Source organism: Acromyrmex echinatior, chromosome 11 (genome assembly GCF_024713525.1).
Source record: "Acromyrmex echinatior isolate Ae372 chromosome 11, ASM2471352v2, whole genome shotgun sequence".
Lineage (NCBI taxonomy): Eukaryota > Metazoa > Arthropoda > Insecta > Hymenoptera > Formicidae > Acromyrmex > Acromyrmex echinatior.
This window is the reverse complement of record NC_141862.1, coordinates 5,162,016-5,183,650: the sequence shown is the minus strand read 5'-3', so window position 1 is coordinate 5,183,650 and position 21,635 is coordinate 5,162,016. Positions and strand designations below refer to the sequence as shown.

Sequence of the window (21,635 nt, the reverse complement as noted above, 5' to 3'; positions counted from 1 at the left end):
AAAATCTTCCATAATTGAGTTACTTCGTTAAAAAAGTTTCGGTCTTTAAAAGATTAATAATAATAATTCAAATTTGCAATCTGAAGAATATAATTATTATACATTCAAACTCATTTCTACGCACGCACGCATGCATAATGATTACCAATAACTTATCTCCTAAAATCAAATTTTAATATAATCCGATCGATTATATTTCTGAAATTTGAATTTTAGAAGTCTAAGACCAAAATGAAATTCAACAATCTTAAAAACTCTTAGAAAACGAGACCTTCTATGAGTTACTTTGTGAGAAGGCTCCAATCCTCAAAGAATTAATAATAATAGCTCAAATTTGCAGATATAACATAAAGAACATAACTAAATGAGTCCAATAGATCGGAGATTTAACTTGATAACGGAAAAACACGACGAATTAAGATATTTTGTGAAAATACGTTTTATAGTCGAAGTTTTATAGATCAAGTTTCTACATCATCTCGTTTTACATTTGCAGTTGTATAATCATTGCGGCTTTTTGATGTGCGCTTAAGCGGAAACTAGAAGATATTCTCGTGCCCGATACCGAAAAGATCGCTTTGATCTCGGTGGGATCGATTAAGCTCGTCTCATCTACTCAGAAGAAATAGACGTTCCATTCGGAAAGCCGCCACATGCTTTCGGAGAGAGAGAGAGAGAGAGAGAGAGAGAGAGAGAGAGAAAGAGAGCAACCCGAAACCGCGACACTCTATATGCCGGCGCTCTCGTGTAAATAATGTCTGATCAAAGTTAGCCTCAGGCGAGATCAAAGCGGGACAAACGTGTTTCACACCGATAGAAACGATCACCGATCGTCGATAGATGCAGTCCTCTCGCGTGAGGCCTCATTAGAATCAATTTCCGTATGCGATATCTCTGCGGCATGTGTTGCGGCTCCGCGGCATTAATCATACACCTGCACGTGGCCCCCGGTTCAATGTCGATATTTCCCGGTGGCACCCTCAGGGCACTTAAACCATCACCGTCAATACATCCGATGCGCTTTGCAATGTGTCGATCCGGGAAAGGATGTCTGCAAGCTTCTCTCTCTCCCCTCCCCTTCCCTTCCTCCCTCTCTCTCGATGATACATTAACAGATAATCTTCTTCTTCGATAAACCCATTCGTTGCTTCATCCCCGTTGTGCAGAAACACCCTTGCGTTGATTCTGGATTGATAATCAGCAGCGGCTGCGGCTGGTAGTATGAGACGAGATGCACGTAGACGAGAACGTAGACGAGAACGTGGACGAGAACGTAGACAAGGATGAAGATGAGTCTGCGAGGCGCGAGGGCGGCACGTATGCGAGGGAGAGCGCAGGATGAGTTTGCGATTAAACGCGATTATAATTAAGGATAATGGAGTTTCAGCTCGGGAGTTCCCGTTGACTCGAGTCCCTTCGCAGCTGGCACCGTTATATCAAGTTCCCGTCGTCAGCTCCAATACAGAAGATCGCTCTCTCCCTCTCTCTCTTTCTCTCTCTCTCTCTCTCTCTCTCTCTCTCTATTTATCTTTCTCTGGCTGTCTATCTCTCTTCCTTTTCGTTACCACGAAATGCTTTTGGTCAACCAGGTACACACACACACACACACACACACACGCGCGCGCACGCGCGCGCGCACATACATGCACACACACACATTTACATATAAACAACGCTACATTTTAGAAATGTGTGAGGGCACATTTGTTCACATATAATAGACGAATCCATATAGTGGAGTGGCTCACTCACTAATGAACACCATCACAGTTTCTGCGCTGAACAAAGCAATGGGAATCGCTCTTCTGGGACAGGCCTCCCTTTTCTAGGCACGTACAAGTCTGAGACGGTAACGTCTCCCGCGGGACGACCGCCGATGGCCCGACGCGATTTTCAACTTCGACATCCCCTCGTAAGATTTTTATGCGTGATAAGAGTTCAGTATGTTTCCTCGATGTGTGCTTTTACCAAAGAATCATGGGGAAATAACAAATCACATAAAAATTGACGATAAAAACATATTTAGTGGTGGCCAACAAAAATCTATATAACTGAGTTTCAACACCTCCATTCGATAACTTCATTTACAAATCTGATTTTTTATTCTGCATAAGAAAGAAACATTTTCATTTCAATGTCTGCTGATGTATTTCTATCAATTCTAAAAAATTATGAATTTAGTTAACATATTAATTGTTAATTTTATATAAAGTTTCAAATTTTATCTTAAATATTTTTATAATTTTATGGAATGTATATGTAGATTATTCCATAGAAGAGAGATATTTATTATATCCGAGAGATATAAATATTTTATATATGTATATTAACATTCTGTTCAAATTATAATATAATATTTAATTGGTTTTATCATATATTTTCTTATTTATAATTAATTAAATAAGTAGAAATTTCAACAACCCATTCGAAACTGTTAACAGATGTTATTTCTCGTAGCAACTGAAGATAGAAAAGATATATTATCAACATAAGATAGAATAGATTCATGAAATAATAAATTAGCGAAAATTATGAAAATTATTGTTATATCATTTATGAAGTAATTAATTTGAAATCAAAACATAACAAATTAAATGTATGAATAAATGCAGCTTTTGTATAGGTAGAATTATAGAAATTTATTATTTACTGTATATTTATTCCATTGTACATGAAGTCCGCTAAAGCTTAATAAATAGCAATATTAGTTTTATTTATAAATATGAAACAATATTATATCATGACATTTGTCACTGTTTGCTGGCTAAACAGATCAGATTGTACAGCATTAAGGAACATAGGAACACTACGCTGTTTTTGCAAATATTGTTCAATCAAACTGCCTAAATTCGCAGAAAAGGCAGTTTCCAACATATCTACACCCTCTTCACCTACGTGGAAAAACAGGAAATCATTTGGCGACTCTGCATATTGACTTGACAGCTTGTAGCAACCTTCCTTTGTTCGGTCCACCCTCCAACCGAATAACTGATAGCACGCTTGGCGGTACTCTTGCGAGGATGCTTTGAAAGCTTCCTTCAAACGCGCTATCTTTATTTCATGCGTTTGCTTCAACTCCGCGATTTCTGTATCAAAAGAAAATAAAAATGTATTGCTTCGTATAATGAAAAATAAAAATATGCTTTATTATGCTTTAATTAAGTTTATCTACCTTGCGTCTGCAACGATGAAACAGTTGTGCCATAATTTCCCGACGCCACTTTAACACGAAGTTCTTCCACTTCTCGTAACAGAGCTGCTTGTTTTTCCTCTGCTTGCTTTTCCGCCATCGATGCGGGATTCATCGTGAAATGCAGAACTCGGGCGTTGCAGTTGAAATCACCCTTTAATGTGCGGTGTTCAAGCTCGCCTCTCAGTTGCTCGATCTCTTCTTTCAATTTATTGCATTCGTTCTTCTGAGTGCCAGTCTCGGCCGTTTGAAGATCCATTTCCAATTTGCTGACTAAATCCCTAAGAAAATTTTAAATATTTTCATGAAATAATTTAATTTCACTGAAGAGTTGCATACAGGGTGCTCTGGAAGTCATGATACAACCAAAAAGGAAGGTATTCCTCATATAAAAATAAGTCGAAAATATAAAAATAAAATATTTTCATTTAAAGCTATTTAAAAAAAAAATAAAATTTGAATATTTGTTAAGTACGTTTGCACTTGGTTAGTCATTATGCTTCGTTCATCCAATCTAATTATTCACGATTTTTTTTTTATATCGGTTTAAATTTGATAATTTAGTATAGTTTCTAATAATGTAATAAGTTTCTAATATATTTATTTTGTTAATTGAAAAATTATTAAAAATATAAAAAAATTTCGTTTATTCTCTAGGTGTTGGAATTAATCGTAGCGTTTTACAAGTGATGGGAAGACTTTAATTAATGTATTTTTTAATGCTCATGTGAAAGAAATAAAATTTTTCATTAAAAACGCTACGAATTAATTCCAACACCTAATATATTTTTTTATTTACTTTTATATGAGGAATCACCTTCTCGGTTTTACTATCATTTTTACTTTATATATGTTAGTATGAAAGAATATACCTATATCCATCTATAACACGTTCCAAAGCCGGTATTCTTTCAGTTATTGCATTATTGCCATCCACCGTTATCTCTTTCTCATACATATCCAATTGTTGTCTGTAACTGTCCCTCTCTCTGGTGACAAGAATCATCTTCTTCTGGAGTCTATTCACAAGCTTGCTCAATTTATCTTTCGACAACGTCATATCAGTAGCCAACTTCCTTGCCTCTTCGTAATTATTTGACAAGTTCTGCGACTCTCGTATAACTGCATCCAACTTCGATCTAAGCTGGCCTTCCTCTGCTCTTAGATCCACTTCGGCTTGCTGAAGTCTATTCAATTCCCGCTTCATCACCGTTGGTCCTCCAGTAATGCCAATAGTTTCATATTCCTGCAAGCGAAGCACAAGCTCAGATCGCTTTGCTTCTAATATTGCCACTTGTTGTTCTACTTTTTCAGTATGCTCTAGCCTGTAATAAAACATTTTTCATTAACTAAGCATAATATTTTATTTCAAACGCGTTGAAATTACCTTTTTGTCATATTAGCCATTTGTTCTTCTAAAAGTAATTTCTCTCTAACTGATTCTTTTAACACTGCAATCGTCCTTTTTGCAGCATTCAATTCTTTCTCCAAGTCATTTGCTCTTGCGGCTCTTCCTGCTAATAGTTTGCCCTCTTCCCACAATGCTCTTTCTGACTCCAGTTTTTCTAGATTCATTTTCATGCTTTGTAGTTCCACATTCAGCAATTCGTAGTCCTGTTGCATCTTGAGATATTCCTTCATTTTCTCTTCCAGTATTGCTGCTCTGGCTTCCACAGTTTCCAGTTTTATTTGTAATTCATTTGATTCGTTGATATCATTAGGAGAAGGAGACTTTTCATTTGTGGAAATATTTCTTAGATTCTCGGATAATTTTGCGTTTTCGTTTAATAATGATGCTATTTTCCTTTCTAAATTGTTTCTTGCCTAAATAAATACAAAATGTTAAAATTGACTTAACATAGTTACAAAAAATGTACAATTAATTAATATAAAAAGCAATTACTTGGGACCATTCTTTCTCTGCAGTATCATGTGTCTCTCTTACATCCTGAATTGTTCTCCGTGCAACATCAAGTCGGACTTCCAGCTGTTGAATAGTTTGTTTATCCTGTTCTGTCTGGATTTGTAAAAGACCTTTCTCCTTCTCAAAGACTTCCTCCATCTGTCTACGTATATTGTGCAACTGTTGTACAGCTGCCTCTTGATGCATCAGTCTGGTTTTTAACGATATAACCTATACAAAAATGTACAAGTATTTTTTTTAGTTGAACCAGTGTACAGCTTTCTGTATTTAAAGTGAAATTATTATACGTTTAAAATTTTGTGAAATCAAAAAGGAATTAAGTTTTGATGCAGGAATAAAACACGAACTTTTCTTTCAAAGATTTTCTTTCAGATTTACTTGAATTTTTCTTATATTTAAATTATACACTCTTACCTCTCCCTTCATACGTCGCCATTCCCAAGGACTACCCGGAACAGAGTCAGACTTAGTTTTATTGTTAATGGACGTATCAGATTCATCTAATCTCAGCCGCTTGGGTGAAGTAATGCTGTCATCTGAGCTTTCATTGAACTTCGAGGATACATAGCCAGTTCCTGAGAAACGTATTCCGACGCTTCTGCGATAAGATTCTGCTCCAGAACGTAAGTCTTTTATCATATTAATAATACTCGTTGGATCCTGATCGCTCATCTGTACAAAATTATGTTAATTTGTTTACAATATCACATCATTAATCTGATTTTATGACATTAAATGAAGCATGCAAAAATACAAGCATAAAATTTATACAATAATAAATTTAACGTCAATAATTATATTATTTTTATGTTTTAATAAAATAATTAGTCAGTTTAGCGGTCTCAGGTTCAATATTAGGGAATTTTTGCAATAACGTGAATCTACGGTGAACGTTAGTCATGTTATCTTTTTCTTAATTAAATATTGTTCGTTTTGTCTCTCGAGAACTGCTCGGAGAACTGTCCCTTCGAATGAACCCAACGTACTTGAAATATAGGATTCACACTACGTATGACATCCATCATATGACATCTGACATTCATTTTGTTACGATGAATGTCGGACGTCGTATGACGGATGTCATAGTGTGAATCCTACATTTCAAGTATGTTGGATTCATTCGGAGTGACTCCGAGCAATTCCCGAGTGACAAAACGAACAATGCTAGTTAAGAACAATGCTTGTTAAGAAGATAACCTCTTAGCGTTCACCGTATTTGGATAAACGATATTGCAAAAACTCCCTATTAAAATTATGTTGAGACCGTTAGCTGAAAAATTACCTTTGAAAGATTATAATTATTATTTGTTCATATTTGTCTTTCCTTACATTTATCTCCTTTTCTATTATAATTCTTATAGAATCAAACGAAACACAACAACTACAATATATACAATAACGCAACTTTCCGTCGGCCACTAAACTGACTGAACTACACTGAACTATATATACACCAGAGAGAAACCTGAAAGAGGATATGACGGCCCAAAACCTGTAACCGCAAAATGCTGCTAAAGTCACTAGATCTATAAAGTACCGCAAACTCGCATCCATTTTCACGCGAAACGCGGCCATTTCGAATTTATGCATTTGTATTACGTGCTTTATTTGGGAAAATGAAGCCATCAAGTATGTAAATCAATGTTTTTTTAGTTGTAATTAGTTTATTTATAAACTAATATGTACTACAAAAGAATATGTATGAATGCTCAATTTATGTATTCTTTTATTTAATACGGATTTATTTGTCGTAGAAGTTTTGTGAAATATATACTATAGCATAAAAGTGCGAAGGATACGTGTAAGTACAATTCAGAATACAAAAGTAACTGTTCAGGAATACGAAAGTAACTGTTCAGGAATACGAAAGTACACATCACACGTGTGATCATCGCAAGCTTGAGCATTTTTAAAAGATTATTCGACCGAGGCAAACGTGTTTCTGCCTTCGTCCAGGTTATTTTTTTAAAAGTGTAACCTTTTACGATACTGTTTTTGCACTTAGACACACAACTTGGCATTATTAACTTTAACAACATGATACTGATAATAAACTGGAAAAAAAAAACCTTGAAGAGATTTTTATTATGTTAATATCAACACAATAATGATGAATTTGCATTTGCAATCTCGAGATTGAAAATGTTTCGAAAATGTAATGGTTAAGTTAGCTGCACCCAATTGACCTAATGTAGACCCTGATGTACTTCAAATCGTGTACTATGTGCACTTCAGCCATTTTTACGCGACATTTCTGAAATCAATTGCGGTATTTTATAATCTAGTGACTTTAAATGCTGCCCTCTGACAAAGTGGATGTAAATTACATAGCTACGTCCACTTTTCTTAGGGTACATCGTTCACTTTTCAAGGCTGGAGATGATAAATCGATATTTAATTCATGCGTGTTACATGTAACACGATTAGGTGCGATCGACAATGTAAATCTGAGATGCAAGCTAGCAGATGGCGAGCTTGATCATGTGATCTTCGAATAATCCGAGTGCCAAGAATTAATTCCAAAACACTACAGAGCTGTAAATTGTCCTTTAATTAGATTATAAAATGAAATTGTTTATTTTTATAAATAAATAAAAAATATCCTGTTAATTGAACATTTCTTTTGTTTTACTAAAAACTAATAATAGTCTTATATACTAAACATAGATCGTTGAATGTAGCAGACTCATGCAAGATGTGTTTTCTTAAAAGAAAATACTACATTGCAAAATTTATATCACTTGATTTATATTCATTGGAGTCTTTAATATATTAATATTAAAGAGTTTATCGATATATCGATCGATGTACTATCGATGTATAGAAATTTATATGGACATGAATGGTATGTAAACAAAAATAATGTCACTTCAATTTTATTAATACATTCAATAAAATAACATTAATAACACTTTCAATATCTTACATTGTTAACACATGTGGAGGAATTGATACATTTAATACAAAAATTCTTACCTATGAAATGAAATGCTCTTTTTAATTCTCTGCCCACACCCAGGCACACAGCACTTCATGTTGATGCTTTGCACATTTTACACTTACGCGATTTTATAATCTTTCAAAGTAATCTTTCAAATATAATCCCCCACACACGATGATCTTGCTGACATATGCGTCTCACTAAAGAACACTAAACGTAAGTGTGCATGAGCACCTAAAAGCTTCTGATTCGCTCTTATATTGACCAAATTAAAATGGCGCTAATTAATTGGTGTCACGATTTTCTAGGCTTAGTCTACAATCAGTCGGGAGACGTTGTTGTATGTCATGCCGTAAGAAATTAACCAATCATAGTCGATTGTTTTTTTCTTTGCGACAATCGATACTCATGCGTTCGACATCCAACACCAACATACGACGATATTGTAGAACAGGCCTTAGGATGAAGCAACCAATCAGCTCTATTCCGCACTTTTCCATCACGCAAGTTTTGTGTGTTATGTTCATGATGCGTCAAAGATGATATCCAACATGAATTTAAAAACTACTAACTTCACATTAATAATTTGCTTATTAAAATAAAATATAATTTTTCAAATTGTAAAAATAATTATCCGTTGTAGTATTTAATGTTTTACAATTAATATTTACAATTTTATGACAATTTTTTGAACTGTTTTAACGCATTTACTATCATTTTTCCGCATCTTGTGAACATAACACACGAAACTGACGTGATGGAAAATGCGAAAAAGGGCATACTGAAATCGTACGTAATGTATCATTGTTTTTTGATCTTGATATCTATACTTATGCATTCAGATTTTGTCATTTTGTTTCATTCGTCTCGACATTACGCAATTCCATCAATCAACATCAAATTATTTTAACCTCTTAAAATATGACTTTATTACAAGAACAATGACGCATTCTCCATTCCGCAGTCCACTGTGTGATTTCACTCTTAGCGTTTTCGTCCCGATCGAAGGTATAATCAACGTGATGTTGCAAATGCTTTGAAGCATTTTTTAAGTCAGCTTGTAAAATTCTTTCTTCTAATTGGTCTATCAAACGCTTCAAAGCATTTGTAACGAGACTTTGACCACAGCCCGAGTTTACATTAATCTGGATTGAAATAATGATGTTCGTGCTCTCCTATTGATAGAGCGTGTAACGTCAACCAATAGCAAACTCGGCCGAAAACGTTATATGCTTCACAGCAAAGATGTCCATTCCAGTGTACATATATATATATAGTTTAGTGGCATATCAAAGAGTAAGGGACTCTGCACAATAAAAGGAACAGGGAACAGAGAATAGAGAATAAGAATTTCAACTTATCAGAAACTGTGTATTCCACAATACATGATTTCTGATAAGCCTTAAGGACCATTCCACACAACTTACATAGTTGCATAAACATATAGAAAGAAAATCATCCAATCGTATTGTACATTCGTCTTTATGATATAAATGATAATGTAAAATTGGATAATTTTTTTATGTATATGGTTATGCGGCTATGCAAGTTTGTGTGGAATGGCCCTAATAGCCGCAGCACAGACTCTTGCATAACGCATAATGAATAATGCATGAGAGAATCAACCAATCGAAATTCTTCTTTTCCATGGAATGGGAGGAAAAAAAAGATTCTAATTAATTGATTCGCTTATGCACTATGCGTTATACGTCATGCAAAAGTCTGTGCTGCGGCCTTAAAGTGGTGAGCACAGACTTTTGCATAATGCATAAAACATGAGGCATAAGAAAATCAATCAATCAAAGTTCTTTATTTTACGGGAAAAAAGAAAAAAAAGAACTTTGATTGATTCATTTTCTTATGCCTTATGTTATGCATAAAAAAATGTACCAATTGAAGTCCTTCATTTCCTTCCTTTTCATAAAATAAAGAACTCTAATTGGTTGATTTTCTTATGTCTAAAGTCGGTTCTACATTACAACGCTTTATATTTTTACTGTCGTAACAAACTTGCGATCGACTTGCAACTAATGTAGAACCGATTTTATGTGTTATGCGTTATGCAAGAGTCTGTACTTCCCGCTTAAGCATATATGAGAGAAGTTTTGCGATTCGAACGCCGCCTACCGAGCGCCGTCAATATTAATTCAGAAACCCGATTTTGACTACACTTTTCAAAACCTAGCATCGAAGTCACGCAATACTAAAAATCCAAACTTTGTCGTCCCAAACTGACCAACAATTTCACCTTAAAAAAACAGGCGCAACGTTGTGCTTAAAAAAATCATAAAACTCGTGGGATAATTTCCCACAGTAGCGTTATCTAAGATCGGACTGATGGTTGCCCTGCACGCAAAACTAGTTGTGCATGGTAACCAGTCTGTTTACTTAGCCATATTTTCCGCGAGGATGACAGAATTCGTCATCAGTCTGGAGAAATCTTGCCTCTTTAAAGAAAAACGTAAATCACTTCTTTTCTTCTCGAAACCTCTCTAACGATGCACTTTAGATTAACAATAACGATGCGACGCTATAAAAATCATAAATCTCGCGTGACATTGCAACTAACTACTCCTAGACAAAGGGTACAATACTCTTTTTTCGGGATAAATAGAGATCCCGCGGAAGCGCAGAGCGTCAGTAAAATCAGGAAATCAGATTACCTCGGTTCACGTCGATCAGTGCGAAAAGCAGGCTACGAAAACCCGCGGTAGTTCACGTCAGTTCGCGCAAGTGCATACAAAAATTGTGGGCAACAATTATCATTGGGATCCCAGTCACTGGTCACTGCGACTGCTCTTCTGGCGCTCTTCCGTGGACAGCGGGCCTCCTCATACACTTCCACCGATCTATCTATCCGAGATCTCGTGGACCAAGCAGCTAAATAATAAGTTGGTCTGCCATTCCATCTGGTTATACACACATCGTATAAAGAACTCCGTATAAGAACACACACGCATATATATACACACACACACACACACACACACACACACATACGCGAATAACAGGCATACATATATTTTTATTCTTCCATTCGGTTGCAGTGTGCGCTCGTACGTCAATTACAAAACGGAGACGAACCCCTTACGTCAGGAGAAGTGGACGGAACTGCCCACATAGTCAAGCCGTGTCGCCACAGCCGACAGCTACCTTGAAATCTCGTCAGTTTTAGACCAAGCACAATCATTAAATTTCATCTCTCTCCCTGTCGATCTCGCTATCCAGGAAATCCTCTTCCTCTTCTCGGAGAACGATTCCTTCCCTGTTCTCTCGAAGAACGATTCCCTTCCCCATCTCCTTTCGAAGAACGATTCCCTCTCCCTCCTCTCTTAGAACAGCTTTCAACCCCTCTGTATCAACCAGATCCCATGCCGATCGACTGAGATTGGCTTTTTAGACTGTATTCTTCCCCTCCAATGAAGAATAATTACAGTCTATATTCCTGGAAACCCCACACCTTACACCGTTCTATACAAATACCTCAACACTTTTCAATGTGCTCCTGCACCACCTTCCTTGCCTCCAATACTCAATAAATTATACTCAATAAATTATTATTTCCTCTTCTCATACGCGCGCGCACGCACACATACACGCACACACACACACACAACTCCATAATTAAATGTCAATTTTTTTATTATAATCAAATCCATTGTAATTACACGAATAATGATAAGTTTTTTTTATGTATGACTATATGTATATATATTCTATATAATTTAAATTTTTTTTAAAATAAATGTAAGTTATTATTATAAATGAAGATTGCCAGATTCTATTTATTTGAATCATCACTTGTATTCCTTTCCCCTTAAACACCTAGGATCGCACGAGGTCTAGTCCCGGGTCAGAAGGATTAAGTTCCTTGACCCAAAAAGTAGAACCGACATTCGCACTGTTCATCGGAACAGATGTTCCTTCGGGACGTTGATCCATATTCCGGGACCAAAAAATACGACTCACAGGTGTCCTCTGCGCGTATACCTGTGAAATTGAGTCTAGCCGTCCTCTCCATTCTTCCTCATTGTCTTGACCAAATTTCCAAGGATTTGGACGTAATATATATCTACAAGAGACGCTTCTTAAACGTAACACCAAGTTTAGCACGGCATTTCACATACAAATTAGATATGATATTGTGGATAGAGGCGAACAGAGGAATTGCCATTCTCGTAAGGAAGGATGTTAGGTTCAACACGTTGGACCTTACTCTATTTAGACATCTCCTCTGGAAAATCCAGGGGATTGAGTTGTAGCTTAATACCCATAGTACTATGATCATAAATATCTATAGATACTCGACAGCGTTACACCTCCGGATATATTGGACGCGCTATGGAGTTTCGCTAACAAATATAAATATGTGTTAATTGTGGGGAACTTAAACGCACACTATATCAACTGGCACAATGAGTATACGGACATAGCAAGGCTGCTAAGCTGAGCAGACCTGGACAAACATGAGTTCGTGATTTTGAATGAAGACGCTCTCACTCTGATGCAATCGCCGAAATGCAGGAGGTTTGTTATCTGTCTAGCTTCATCTGTCCTGATTGCTAGCTCGAAGCTGGAAGAGGATTTCCTATGGTTCGGACCATTACCCAATTAACATCTTTCTAGGCGGTAAGTTAGAGGAAGCTCGCCAGTTCTATTATAAACTAAAGCTGAGTAAAGAAAAATTGAGGTTGCTCATCATCGATTTAAACGTTACCTCTTCCGAATTCCTTTTTAATATGCCAAGCGGCATCTCTGAAAAATATGAACATTTAAAAGATCATTTATTAGAGGAAGCGCATACCTTCCTTCGGAGAAACAAGTACCGCACTCAGGCGTGCAGAAGAAACAGGCGAAGCAACCCTCCTGGTGGAATAGTAAATATAGGAAGTCTATGGGTCTGAGCACAAGAATTGTAATACTTACTTAGAGATTTAAGTTGTAGATGTTAATAATGCACAAACTTTGGTGTATAACAATTTATTGCCGCCTTTTGGAGATACGGCAATAAGTCGGCAATACGTCATATGTGAAAGCTTGTGCGTTACTTACGTCTATAATTTAAGTCTAAATGTTATGACAAATCTTGTGCTCATACCCTATTGCTTCTCGCAGACAGGCGAAAGTTTAGGAAGAAGCCTATAGCTTGAAGAAATAGCAACTGTTAAGGGTACTCTTCATGCAAACTACTATCAGAATTTTTCTCCATGTATGCTTTGGTAAGTCTTCTTTTAAAAGAGCTGAAATTGTATTAATTAATCGAATCAGAAGTAACCATTATAATTTAAATGAGAATTTGCATCGCAAAGGAATGGTTCCCTCGGCGTTTCCCATACATGCGAAGATTTGAAGCAAGATGTGAACTACTTCATATTTCACTGCGTAAAAACAAGAAACATTAAATTTCTCTTTGTAGTAGCTAACGATCTTGACTAAGTGAAGTTAATGAAGTTGTTGAAGCTTCTGTTGAAGCTTTACAAACACAAGTTCACTGCTTTAAAAATACAAATTCGCTACTAATGCAAAGAATTTCTGTGCAAACGGTGAGTTTGTGTTTGTAAAGCAGTGAATTTGTGTTTTTAAAGTAAATTTGTATAATTAAAGCAGAACGTATATATACAGCTATATCGAGTCGGGATGACAGATATCTTAATCTCTAAAGAGTCTTGAACTTTAATAACGAGCTTTCTACCATAAATCATTGTTTAAGCTTTAAATCTTAAGGTATAAGAAATTGACCAATCATAATCGATTATTCTTCTTATATTTGATTGGTTAATTTTTTATGACTTAAAACTTAAAACTTAATGACTATTCTACGTGTGCTTTTTTTTTGTTTCCTGTTTTCTGCTTTTTGTTATTTTTTACATCTTGTCTTTTTGCTTCTTATCCGGTTTTTTGTTTTATATCGCCTGAGATAAAAATTAACGAACTTAGAAAGAAATACATAGCAAAAAATACTATTGTCAATAAAACGGATAAAACGGCAAAGGAGAAAAAAGCAAAAGGTAAAAAACAAGAAACAGGAAACAAAGAGCACATTGTAGAATAGGCTTTACACACCCAAGTTGTAGCTCTAATGTATCAAAAAACAAGTAGATTAAGTTATAATGACTACACTACAAATTCACGTTTTTATTTCATTAAAAGAATATATAATTCCACTGCAATTCCACTCGTCACTCATCTCTCCTTTTCAATCTAAATGATTCACCATAAATAAAATGATCAATAAACAAACCATTTACCTCTGACGATTTCGACGCACACAAAACACACAGTCAATGAGTACGTTCAAGTTGACAAAGCGGCTAATCTGCTCACCGAGCAAATGAACATAATTGGTTGTTACTTATAGATCCAACCAATCATATTCAATCGCTCGGTAAGCATACCTAGCTACTTTGTCTTGAATTCGCTTAGTGTAAATGGGTGAGTTCAAGACAGCAAAGTAGTTAAGCATGCTTACCGAACGATTGAATATGATTGGTTGGATCTATATGTAACAACCAATTATGTTCATTTGCTCGGCGGCAGATTAACCGCTTTGTCAACTTGAACGCGCTCATTGACTGTGTAAATGGTGTACATACACTGATAGTACACACGGGTATGTAATTTCCGCTTTTGCCTCAATTTAGCGGACCAATCACCGATCGTTACTTTATTGTTTGTACTCTTATTATAGGTATTATATATACTCTAATTCTATCCTTGTCTAATAAACAACGAAGATAGAATGACAGAAGTAGCGTTAATATCTCCACAAACGCATCACATATCGAATTTTGAACAACACCTATGGATTCCATCCATTGTTATGTAATTGACATCCATTTCTTCAGAGGGCGGTAGTGCGCAAGGCATTTGGCATTTTGCGGTTACAGAAAAAAGGTTTATGTCCACTTTCAGGTTTCTCCGATTTCTCTCTGCTATAGCTATTAGGTATTTACCGTGATTGTAGTCGAATTGCGCCGTGCACGCCGTCGTGATTTGGTATGCACGTCTTCCTGTCTTTCTTGGTCTTCCTCCGTTCCTCCTAAGTTAGTTGAGTCAGCCGTAGTAGTGGCACGTCGTTAGGTGAAGACAACTCCGAGGATGTCCAAGAAGCAGGACAAGGTGGACAACGGCATCGTTGCCGTAAAGAGTAAAGTGGGTGTACATGCTGTGCCATCAGTCGTGGATAATATGGGATATGGAAGACATTCGCAGGATTGCACATTATTTAAATTATTTTACAGTTTGACGCCGACATCATCAGATTCTCCATGAATCGTAACGAGCCTATGAGTTATGAGGACTTTGGAAAGCTACTGGCGCAAAGACATGACCTGGGAACAGACTTCAGCTTTTCAATTTGGTACACGGATACAGATGGTGATCTACTTCCCATCAATAATGATAACAATCTGGCGAGGGCTCTAGCAAATGCCAAGTGCCTGCTCCGAATTTTTATACATAGGAAAGGTAAGATTCTTGCACTGTATATTATACTCCTCATTCTATATGTATGTACATATATATATATATATATATATATATATATATATATATATATATATGAGTGCAAAATGTTTAGGCTACTTTCCATTTAATTTTCCACAAACATTCTATTTTTTCAGTGAATAATAAAGATAGAATTATGCCTGTGTTAATTTCATCAAATGGAAAGCACCCTATATATTTTGTATGTGTATATTTAGAGTGTTTTCTAGCAAGAGATACAGATAATATAAGAGACTAATATTACATTTGTCTGATTTTTATATGATAAATTTTTCAGCTTATTGATTGGCTATAAGATAGATAGATTCAAGAATCTCTTTGTTCTACTGCCAATTAACAGGTTTGAGAAATTTATTGTTTGAGAAATTTGTCGTTTAAGAAGTTTGTCGTACTATAAATGAAATACTAGTCTACCACAGTAAATCATTATATTCTTGAATATTTTGTGACAGAATTCAACACAAATGTAGTTTTATCTTTTCTGGTATTCCATGATGAACAATAAAGACATAAAATATCAAGTGGAAAATATTCCTTGTCAATGTTAAACAAAATTGAAATAATTTACAGTGACTACTTTTTTATCCTTCTTGACATTCAATGAATAATGAAAATAGAATGAAGATAGACTTGTGTTGATCATGTCTTTTAAAAGAAAAGCAGCCTATGTTACATTGTGTTATTTACATTGTGTTTTTTGCTGGAAAACAACCTTAATTTAATTGTTATGGTAGGCGATGGAGCGTGGGATAATGGATACGGTACAATGAAACCTAAAAATTTGATATCCAGTATCTTAGGTGGTACACCAGGCAAGCCAAAATCTATAGTTATTTCAAATCCACATGATTTTAGGCAGGTAAGTCTGCTCTTTATTGCATATTTTTCAATGTATGATGTTATCCGTCGATCATTTATTTGTATTATTTATTGACTTACATTTGCTGTCAGGTATCTGCAATTATTGATGTCGACATACTGCCAGAAACCTGTCGACGTGTACGTCTATTAAAACATGGATCTGATAAACCTTTGGGATTTTATATCAAGGATGGTGAAAGCTATCGCGTACTGCCACCGTCTGCTGGTGGTGGAATTGAGAAGGTTCCAGGTGTATTCATTAGTAGATTGGTACCGGGTGGCTTAGCAGAAAGTACAGGTCTTCTAGCTGTGAATGATGAGGTTTTGGAAGTAAATGGTATAGAAGTTGCAGGAAAAACACTTGATCAGGTAAAGTAATTTTACAAAAATGGTAATTTTATAAAAATGATTTATTAAGTTGCATTAAATTACCAAATGTTAAGAGATTTCTCATTTATTACAATAATGATATAACAATGATTATCATTTTTTAGTTGCTTGCAAAAAGAAAATGAAAACTAAAAAAACATATTTTAAAGGAACATATTCTTCTATTCTCAGTTATTACATTAAAATTGCATTTTAAAATTAATATTACAAATTTTAATGATTTAATAAACAATTTAGTCTCAAGTGAATAAATCAATTACGAAAAGCCTGTAAATGAGTCGACATAAAAAGTACGTGTGTAAAAAATTATAATTCAATACAATAATAGAAAAACGAAATAATACAAAACATTAGAACATTCTCGTAAAAATAGTTCACAATAGTAAAAGAAATATGCATATGTATCCTAAATTTGGGTCCTCTTCAGTATAAAGTAATAATAAGAGAAAAAATATATATTGTTGAAAATCGCTAATGCTCTTAAAAACTAATTTTTGCGATATGTGTCATTTTAGTGAAACCATTAAGATGTAGTATTGTTGTGAAAATCGTTTCTCATGAAACATCACAAATGCATTAAATTGCCAAATTTACTGTACATTAATATTTTTTGTTGTGCATTTGATTCATTAAAATTTTATTTAAGAAATAATAATTTTGGAATTAAGTTAAACTTACATGATTTGGTAGGCGACACATGTCAAGAGATATCTATCGTTCGATAGTTAGCGTGCGAATGGAACATTTTATGACGAGAACTCAAATGACAAGAACAAAGAACAAAATAGAGTTGGAGAGAGGGAAGAGACAAGTCAAATTATGTTAGAAAATAAAGGACTGAGAGGTGTTGTATAATTTTTTAAGTTTAATTCATTATTCTGTTGTTTTATATATAATAATTTCAGAGATCAGTCATTTTGTAAAATTTTTTCTTCGTCTAATATCTTTATATTTGTCCAGTCAAATTCATGTGACATATCCAATCTATATTCCGTGATTATAGAATGTTGTGATATTACGATTTATGTGGTTCTTGTGTTCATTTATTCTTGTTATTAAAGTTCTGCTCATTTGGCTTACATACGCTGCATCATAGTCTATGCAATTGATTTTATAGACCACGTTGGAACGTAAATTCCAAGGGAGTTTATCTTTGAGTATTCTAATAAAACGTCTCATTTTATTCATCCCAGAGTAGGCCACCCGAACAGTGGAAACATTTTTAATAATCTTATTAATCTTTTCAAAAATATTACTTAGAAAAGACAGAATGGTGAAATACTTCTGTTTGGCTATATTGGTTTTTTTTATTATGATTGATGTCTGTTTTTTGAGGATCTTGGTTGAGTTGCTGGAATTTTTATTATGTAATCTTTTTATGACGTTATCAAAAATTATTTTTAAAAGGTATCCATTACTAAGCAATACTTTTATGATATAATCAAAATTTGTTTTATGGAATTTAGGGTTTGATAACAACAGTACTCTGTCCACCAGACTCAGAATTACATTCTATTTCTGACAATGGGAATGATGAAAATGATAATTCAGGTAACATCCCGAGAAGGTAAGTTTGAAATATAGATCGTAAATGAGTTGGTTATTTTCATCAATTAACGTGATGTCAAGGAAATTTAAGAATTTATCATTTTCTTCTATTGTAAATTTGAGTCTGGGATGGTAGTCCTTACCTTATTAAAAGTTGTTAGTATGCGAAACATATGTGTATTTCTTTTACTTGAGAACTGTTTTGATGAGCATGTTCTAATTTGTATTACTTCGTTTTTCTATTATTGTATTGAATTATAATCTTTTATACATGTATTTCCTGTGTCGGTTCATTTACAAAAATTTTAATGATTCCAAACGTTCAAACTTATTTGTTGGAAAACTTCGTTTTTTTGAGTTGTATTATTGTGTAGCAAAAGAGGAATATGAAAATTATAGTTATAATCAGAATTACGAAATAATATTCACCTGATTTCAATAAAATTATATTTTCACTAAATACATACAATATATTAATTATATTATGTTGTGTTATCCTAATATGTTTTCTAACATCTGAAATAATATGAATCTTATATAAATAATAAGTACATCTACATAAAGCAGAATACTTACTTTTTCTTCTTATTTTTTTTTATTCATGTATGGAACAGGTGACAGATATGATGATAGCAAATTCCTCTAATCTCATCATAACTGTCAAACCGGCAAATCAGAGGGCAGCATTAACAGCACCTCGTCGTGGTTCGTTCTCACGTAACAGTCAATTGTCGTCAGGAAGTCATCAGTCTACGCAGAGTGCCGGTAGCGATGAAGAGGCAGACGAGATTGTCGATCTTACAGGCATGACGATGCAAGACGATGCTTCGGCATCGTCCACTCAACACCATCACTATCACCATCATCATCATCATCAAAATTACGATCAGGGTGTACTGCACCTGTAGGGTAACGCGTTTTGTATTTACAAACTATAGAATGGTAATAGATAATTCGTTACGAAGTATTGAAATATAGGCATATAGGAAAATGAAATATATAATAGTGAAAGGAAGACAATTTCTACACATTATTATGAATTGTATATGACTGATACTCTGAGATGATGCTCCGCGAATTCTATGATTAAGAGAACTTTTATTTCGATACTTCGTAACCAGTTATCTATTGCTTTGGGACGTCATGTATTAGGCAGATTAGACTACACTATCGCGAAGAAGAATATAAATTTTGCTGCCTGACAAATAACGTTCCAAAAGTAACAGTGGCCTTACATAATATATCATTCCCACTAGTTTAAAAAAATAATAGAAAAAGAAGTGTTCCGTTATGCAGCCACACGCCTATTCGTGTATCTATTCGTCCACACCACCGCATGTTTAGACTGTTGAAGTTTTCGAATTTTAATTTCATTTTTATCTATGTTATCTGTTATCCAATTGCGGACTAAGGATTGAAGGGTAATACTTTATAGGACGATAAGTACAGAAACGTCAGGAAAAACGATTGTATTTTTATGAGTGTAAAATATTGTTCTTTGCGTGCCTTCATCAAAGTGGAATTAATATGTTAGGAAATATTAAATTCCAATTATATATACATCGTTGAAAACATTGATGAGGAGACATCGTTTTTAAGATATCTATACTGCCTTCGTAGTTACATGAGTCCATTTTTATATATGCTCAAGTCCACTTTTTCTACTTAATTCGAAAAGATATGTACATATATAAATATATACAAAGATATATTTATAATATTCTAGATATTTTTCTATTGAGTGTATTTTTTTCGTAATCGCAAATCTATCACTTGGACTTCCGCAATAAGCGCTATTTTTAACGGGCCATATCGTGCATCATTGTCAAATTATTAATCGCATTACATTATTAATTCTGCGATATCTGAAATATATTTCTTTTTAAGTTTAATACATTTCTTATCTTATACATCTGTCCATATACATTATAGATCATGTATAATATCTAAAAAATAATATCTTTTTGAAAAAGATATTTGTGGTATGTAAGTCCAAGAAAGAGAACGAGAGTACGCGCGCGTGCGAGAGAGAGAGAGAGAGAGAGAGAGAGAATGCTTGAACGAGAACATGAATTGAAGAATTAGTATTATTGTAAGATAATCATTTTAAGTTTAATTTGTATGTATTTCCACTCGAAGCGAGGAATCACTTTTGTACTTAACCAAATGGAATACGGATGAATATGGATACGTTTGCAAGAAGTACTTATTCGTCTGTACTAAGTGCTTTATTGAGCACTGTAGTTGTTATTTGGAAGGAGTGCTAAATTAGCGTTTGTGAAATGAAATTAGATATATTTTTAACACGGTACGTCGCATTGTACTCTTAGTGCGGATAAGAGGTAGTTAATGAATTACGAGGACGAAAATATACTTATTAACGCTGTAATTCTTTTTAATGGCAGCTTATGAAATAAAGATATTTTATTGTATTTTTTCTAAGTGCTATTATTTACTCAATAATCCCATAAAGCGTCCCTCGGAATCACGCCCAGTATCGATGTCTTCTCTGTCACGGTTACTATGGTGTGTAAATAAAATATGGTAGAAAGCGCCCCAACCAAAAATTTGTAACTTTGCGTGGAACATGATGTTCGCAAAAATTGGACGCAGTCGTTAATTGAAATTAAGGGAACGACAGAAAATTTTGCAAATATTAGCTCGTGAGGTTTCGCGGCACCAACAAGAGATGTCTTACGCCGAGCATGGACCCCGTATTTTTTTGACGGGCAGACCAAGCAGTGGTGTACCTTTGACTTATGGGGATTATGTTCTGTCACAGAAAAGATCGGAGGGTCGCTTGAAGCTATACAATTCGTGCACGGATATTCGAGCATGGAGCCCGAATGTCTTGGAGAGCACGCGCTATTTCCGCGAACTCAACGAGCATGAGGAACCTGCGGTTCGTTTCCCACGTGGATCTTTTCTTTTTAAAAGAACACCTTCGAGCTTTTATTTCGAAAAAAGATTTATTTCTTTATTTATATATATTTACATAGTTGTATAAACAATTTTAAAAATTTTTAATGAATGATCACGAAATCCAAATTGTTATTGGAAAATCAAGGTTGTCTCTTAGTTCTCTTTGTGTGCAGCCAGTAAAACTGATACCATCCAGCGTGATAATGGAAAACATGATGACACTTACGGCTCAAGCTCAGCGTGAGCTTCGCGTTGCGCGACGAGAACTGCAGAAATATAGATCCTTGAAGTTCACCCCGGAGCAACGGAAGCACCTAAAGAATTTTGTGAGTTTTCCAAGCGCGTTATTAATT

At 34.8% G+C, this 21,635-nt stretch overlaps 2 protein-coding genes and 1 long non-coding RNA gene across 4 annotated transcripts; 1 reads left to right on the top strand and 2 right to left on the bottom strand.

The window, feature by feature from the left end:
- Positions 1-2,613: 2,613 nt before the first annotated feature.
- Mad1 (Mitotic arrest-deficient 1) lies at positions 2,614-6,596 on the bottom strand. Of its 2 annotated transcripts, none has more exons than XM_011057959.2 (7): positions 6,444-6,596; positions 5,529-5,786; positions 5,094-5,324; positions 4,578-5,014; positions 4,063-4,515; positions 3,173-3,471; positions 2,614-3,086 (listed from the first exon to the last, which is right to left on the bottom strand). In XM_011057959.2, the coding sequence occupies exons 2-7, from the start codon at positions 5,784-5,786 to the stop codon at positions 2,734-2,736; spliced, it is 2,031 nt and encodes a 676-aa protein (XP_011056261.1). In that variant the 5' UTR covers positions 6,444-6,596; the 3' UTR covers positions 2,614-2,733. The 2 variants fall into 2 exon arrangements, with proteins under 2 accessions (XP_011056261.1, XP_011056262.1); XM_011057960.2 differs by having other exon boundaries at positions 6,397-6,536.
- A 5,238-nt stretch (positions 6,597-11,834) lies between these two features.
- On the bottom strand, positions 11,835-14,475 carry LOC147908083 (uncharacterized). The gene is made up of 2 exons (XR_015546767.1): positions 14,304-14,475; positions 11,835-12,810 (listed from the first exon to the last, which is right to left on the bottom strand). It is a non-coding gene; the product is annotated as an uncharacterized LOC147908083 (long non-coding RNA).
- Positions 14,476-14,991: 516 nt separating this feature from the next.
- Positions 14,992-20,792, top strand: par-6 (partitioning defective protein 6). Its single transcript, XM_011057956.2, has 5 exons — positions 14,992-15,207; positions 15,297-15,522; positions 16,296-16,420; positions 16,513-16,791; positions 18,975-20,792. The coding sequence occupies exons 1-5, from the start codon at positions 15,154-15,156 to the stop codon at positions 19,266-19,268; spliced, it is 978 nt and encodes a 325-aa protein (XP_011056258.1). The 5' UTR covers positions 14,992-15,153; the 3' UTR covers positions 19,269-20,792.
- The last annotated feature ends 843 nt before the right edge of the window (positions 20,793-21,635 follow it).

Excerpts from the sequence above, each read along its gene's own strand:
- Mad1 (XM_011057959.2), bottom strand. The coding sequence starts at position 5,786 with ATGAGCGATCAGGATCCAACGAGTATTATTAATATGATAAAAGACTTA. Across the intron at positions 5,325-5,528 it reads GGCGACGTATGAAGGGAGAG|GTTATATCGTTAAAAACCAG; the intron begins GTAAGAGTGTAT and ends ATTTTTGTATAG. Across the intron at positions 3,472-4,062 it reads CGTGTTATAGATGGATATAG|GGATTTAGTCAGCAAATTGG; the intron begins GTATATTCTTTC and ends AAATTTTCTTAG.
- par-6 (XM_011057956.2), top strand. The coding sequence starts at position 15,154 with ATGTCCAAGAAGCAGGACAAGGTGGACAACGGCATCGTTGCCGTAAAG. Across the intron at positions 15,208-15,296 it reads TCGTTGCCGTAAAGAGTAAA|TTTGACGCCGACATCATCAG; the intron begins GTGGGTGTACAT and ends ATTATTTTACAG. Across the intron at positions 16,792-18,974 it reads CAGGAAAAACACTTGATCAG|GTGACAGATATGATGATAGC; the intron begins GTAAAGTAATTT and ends TGTATGGAACAG.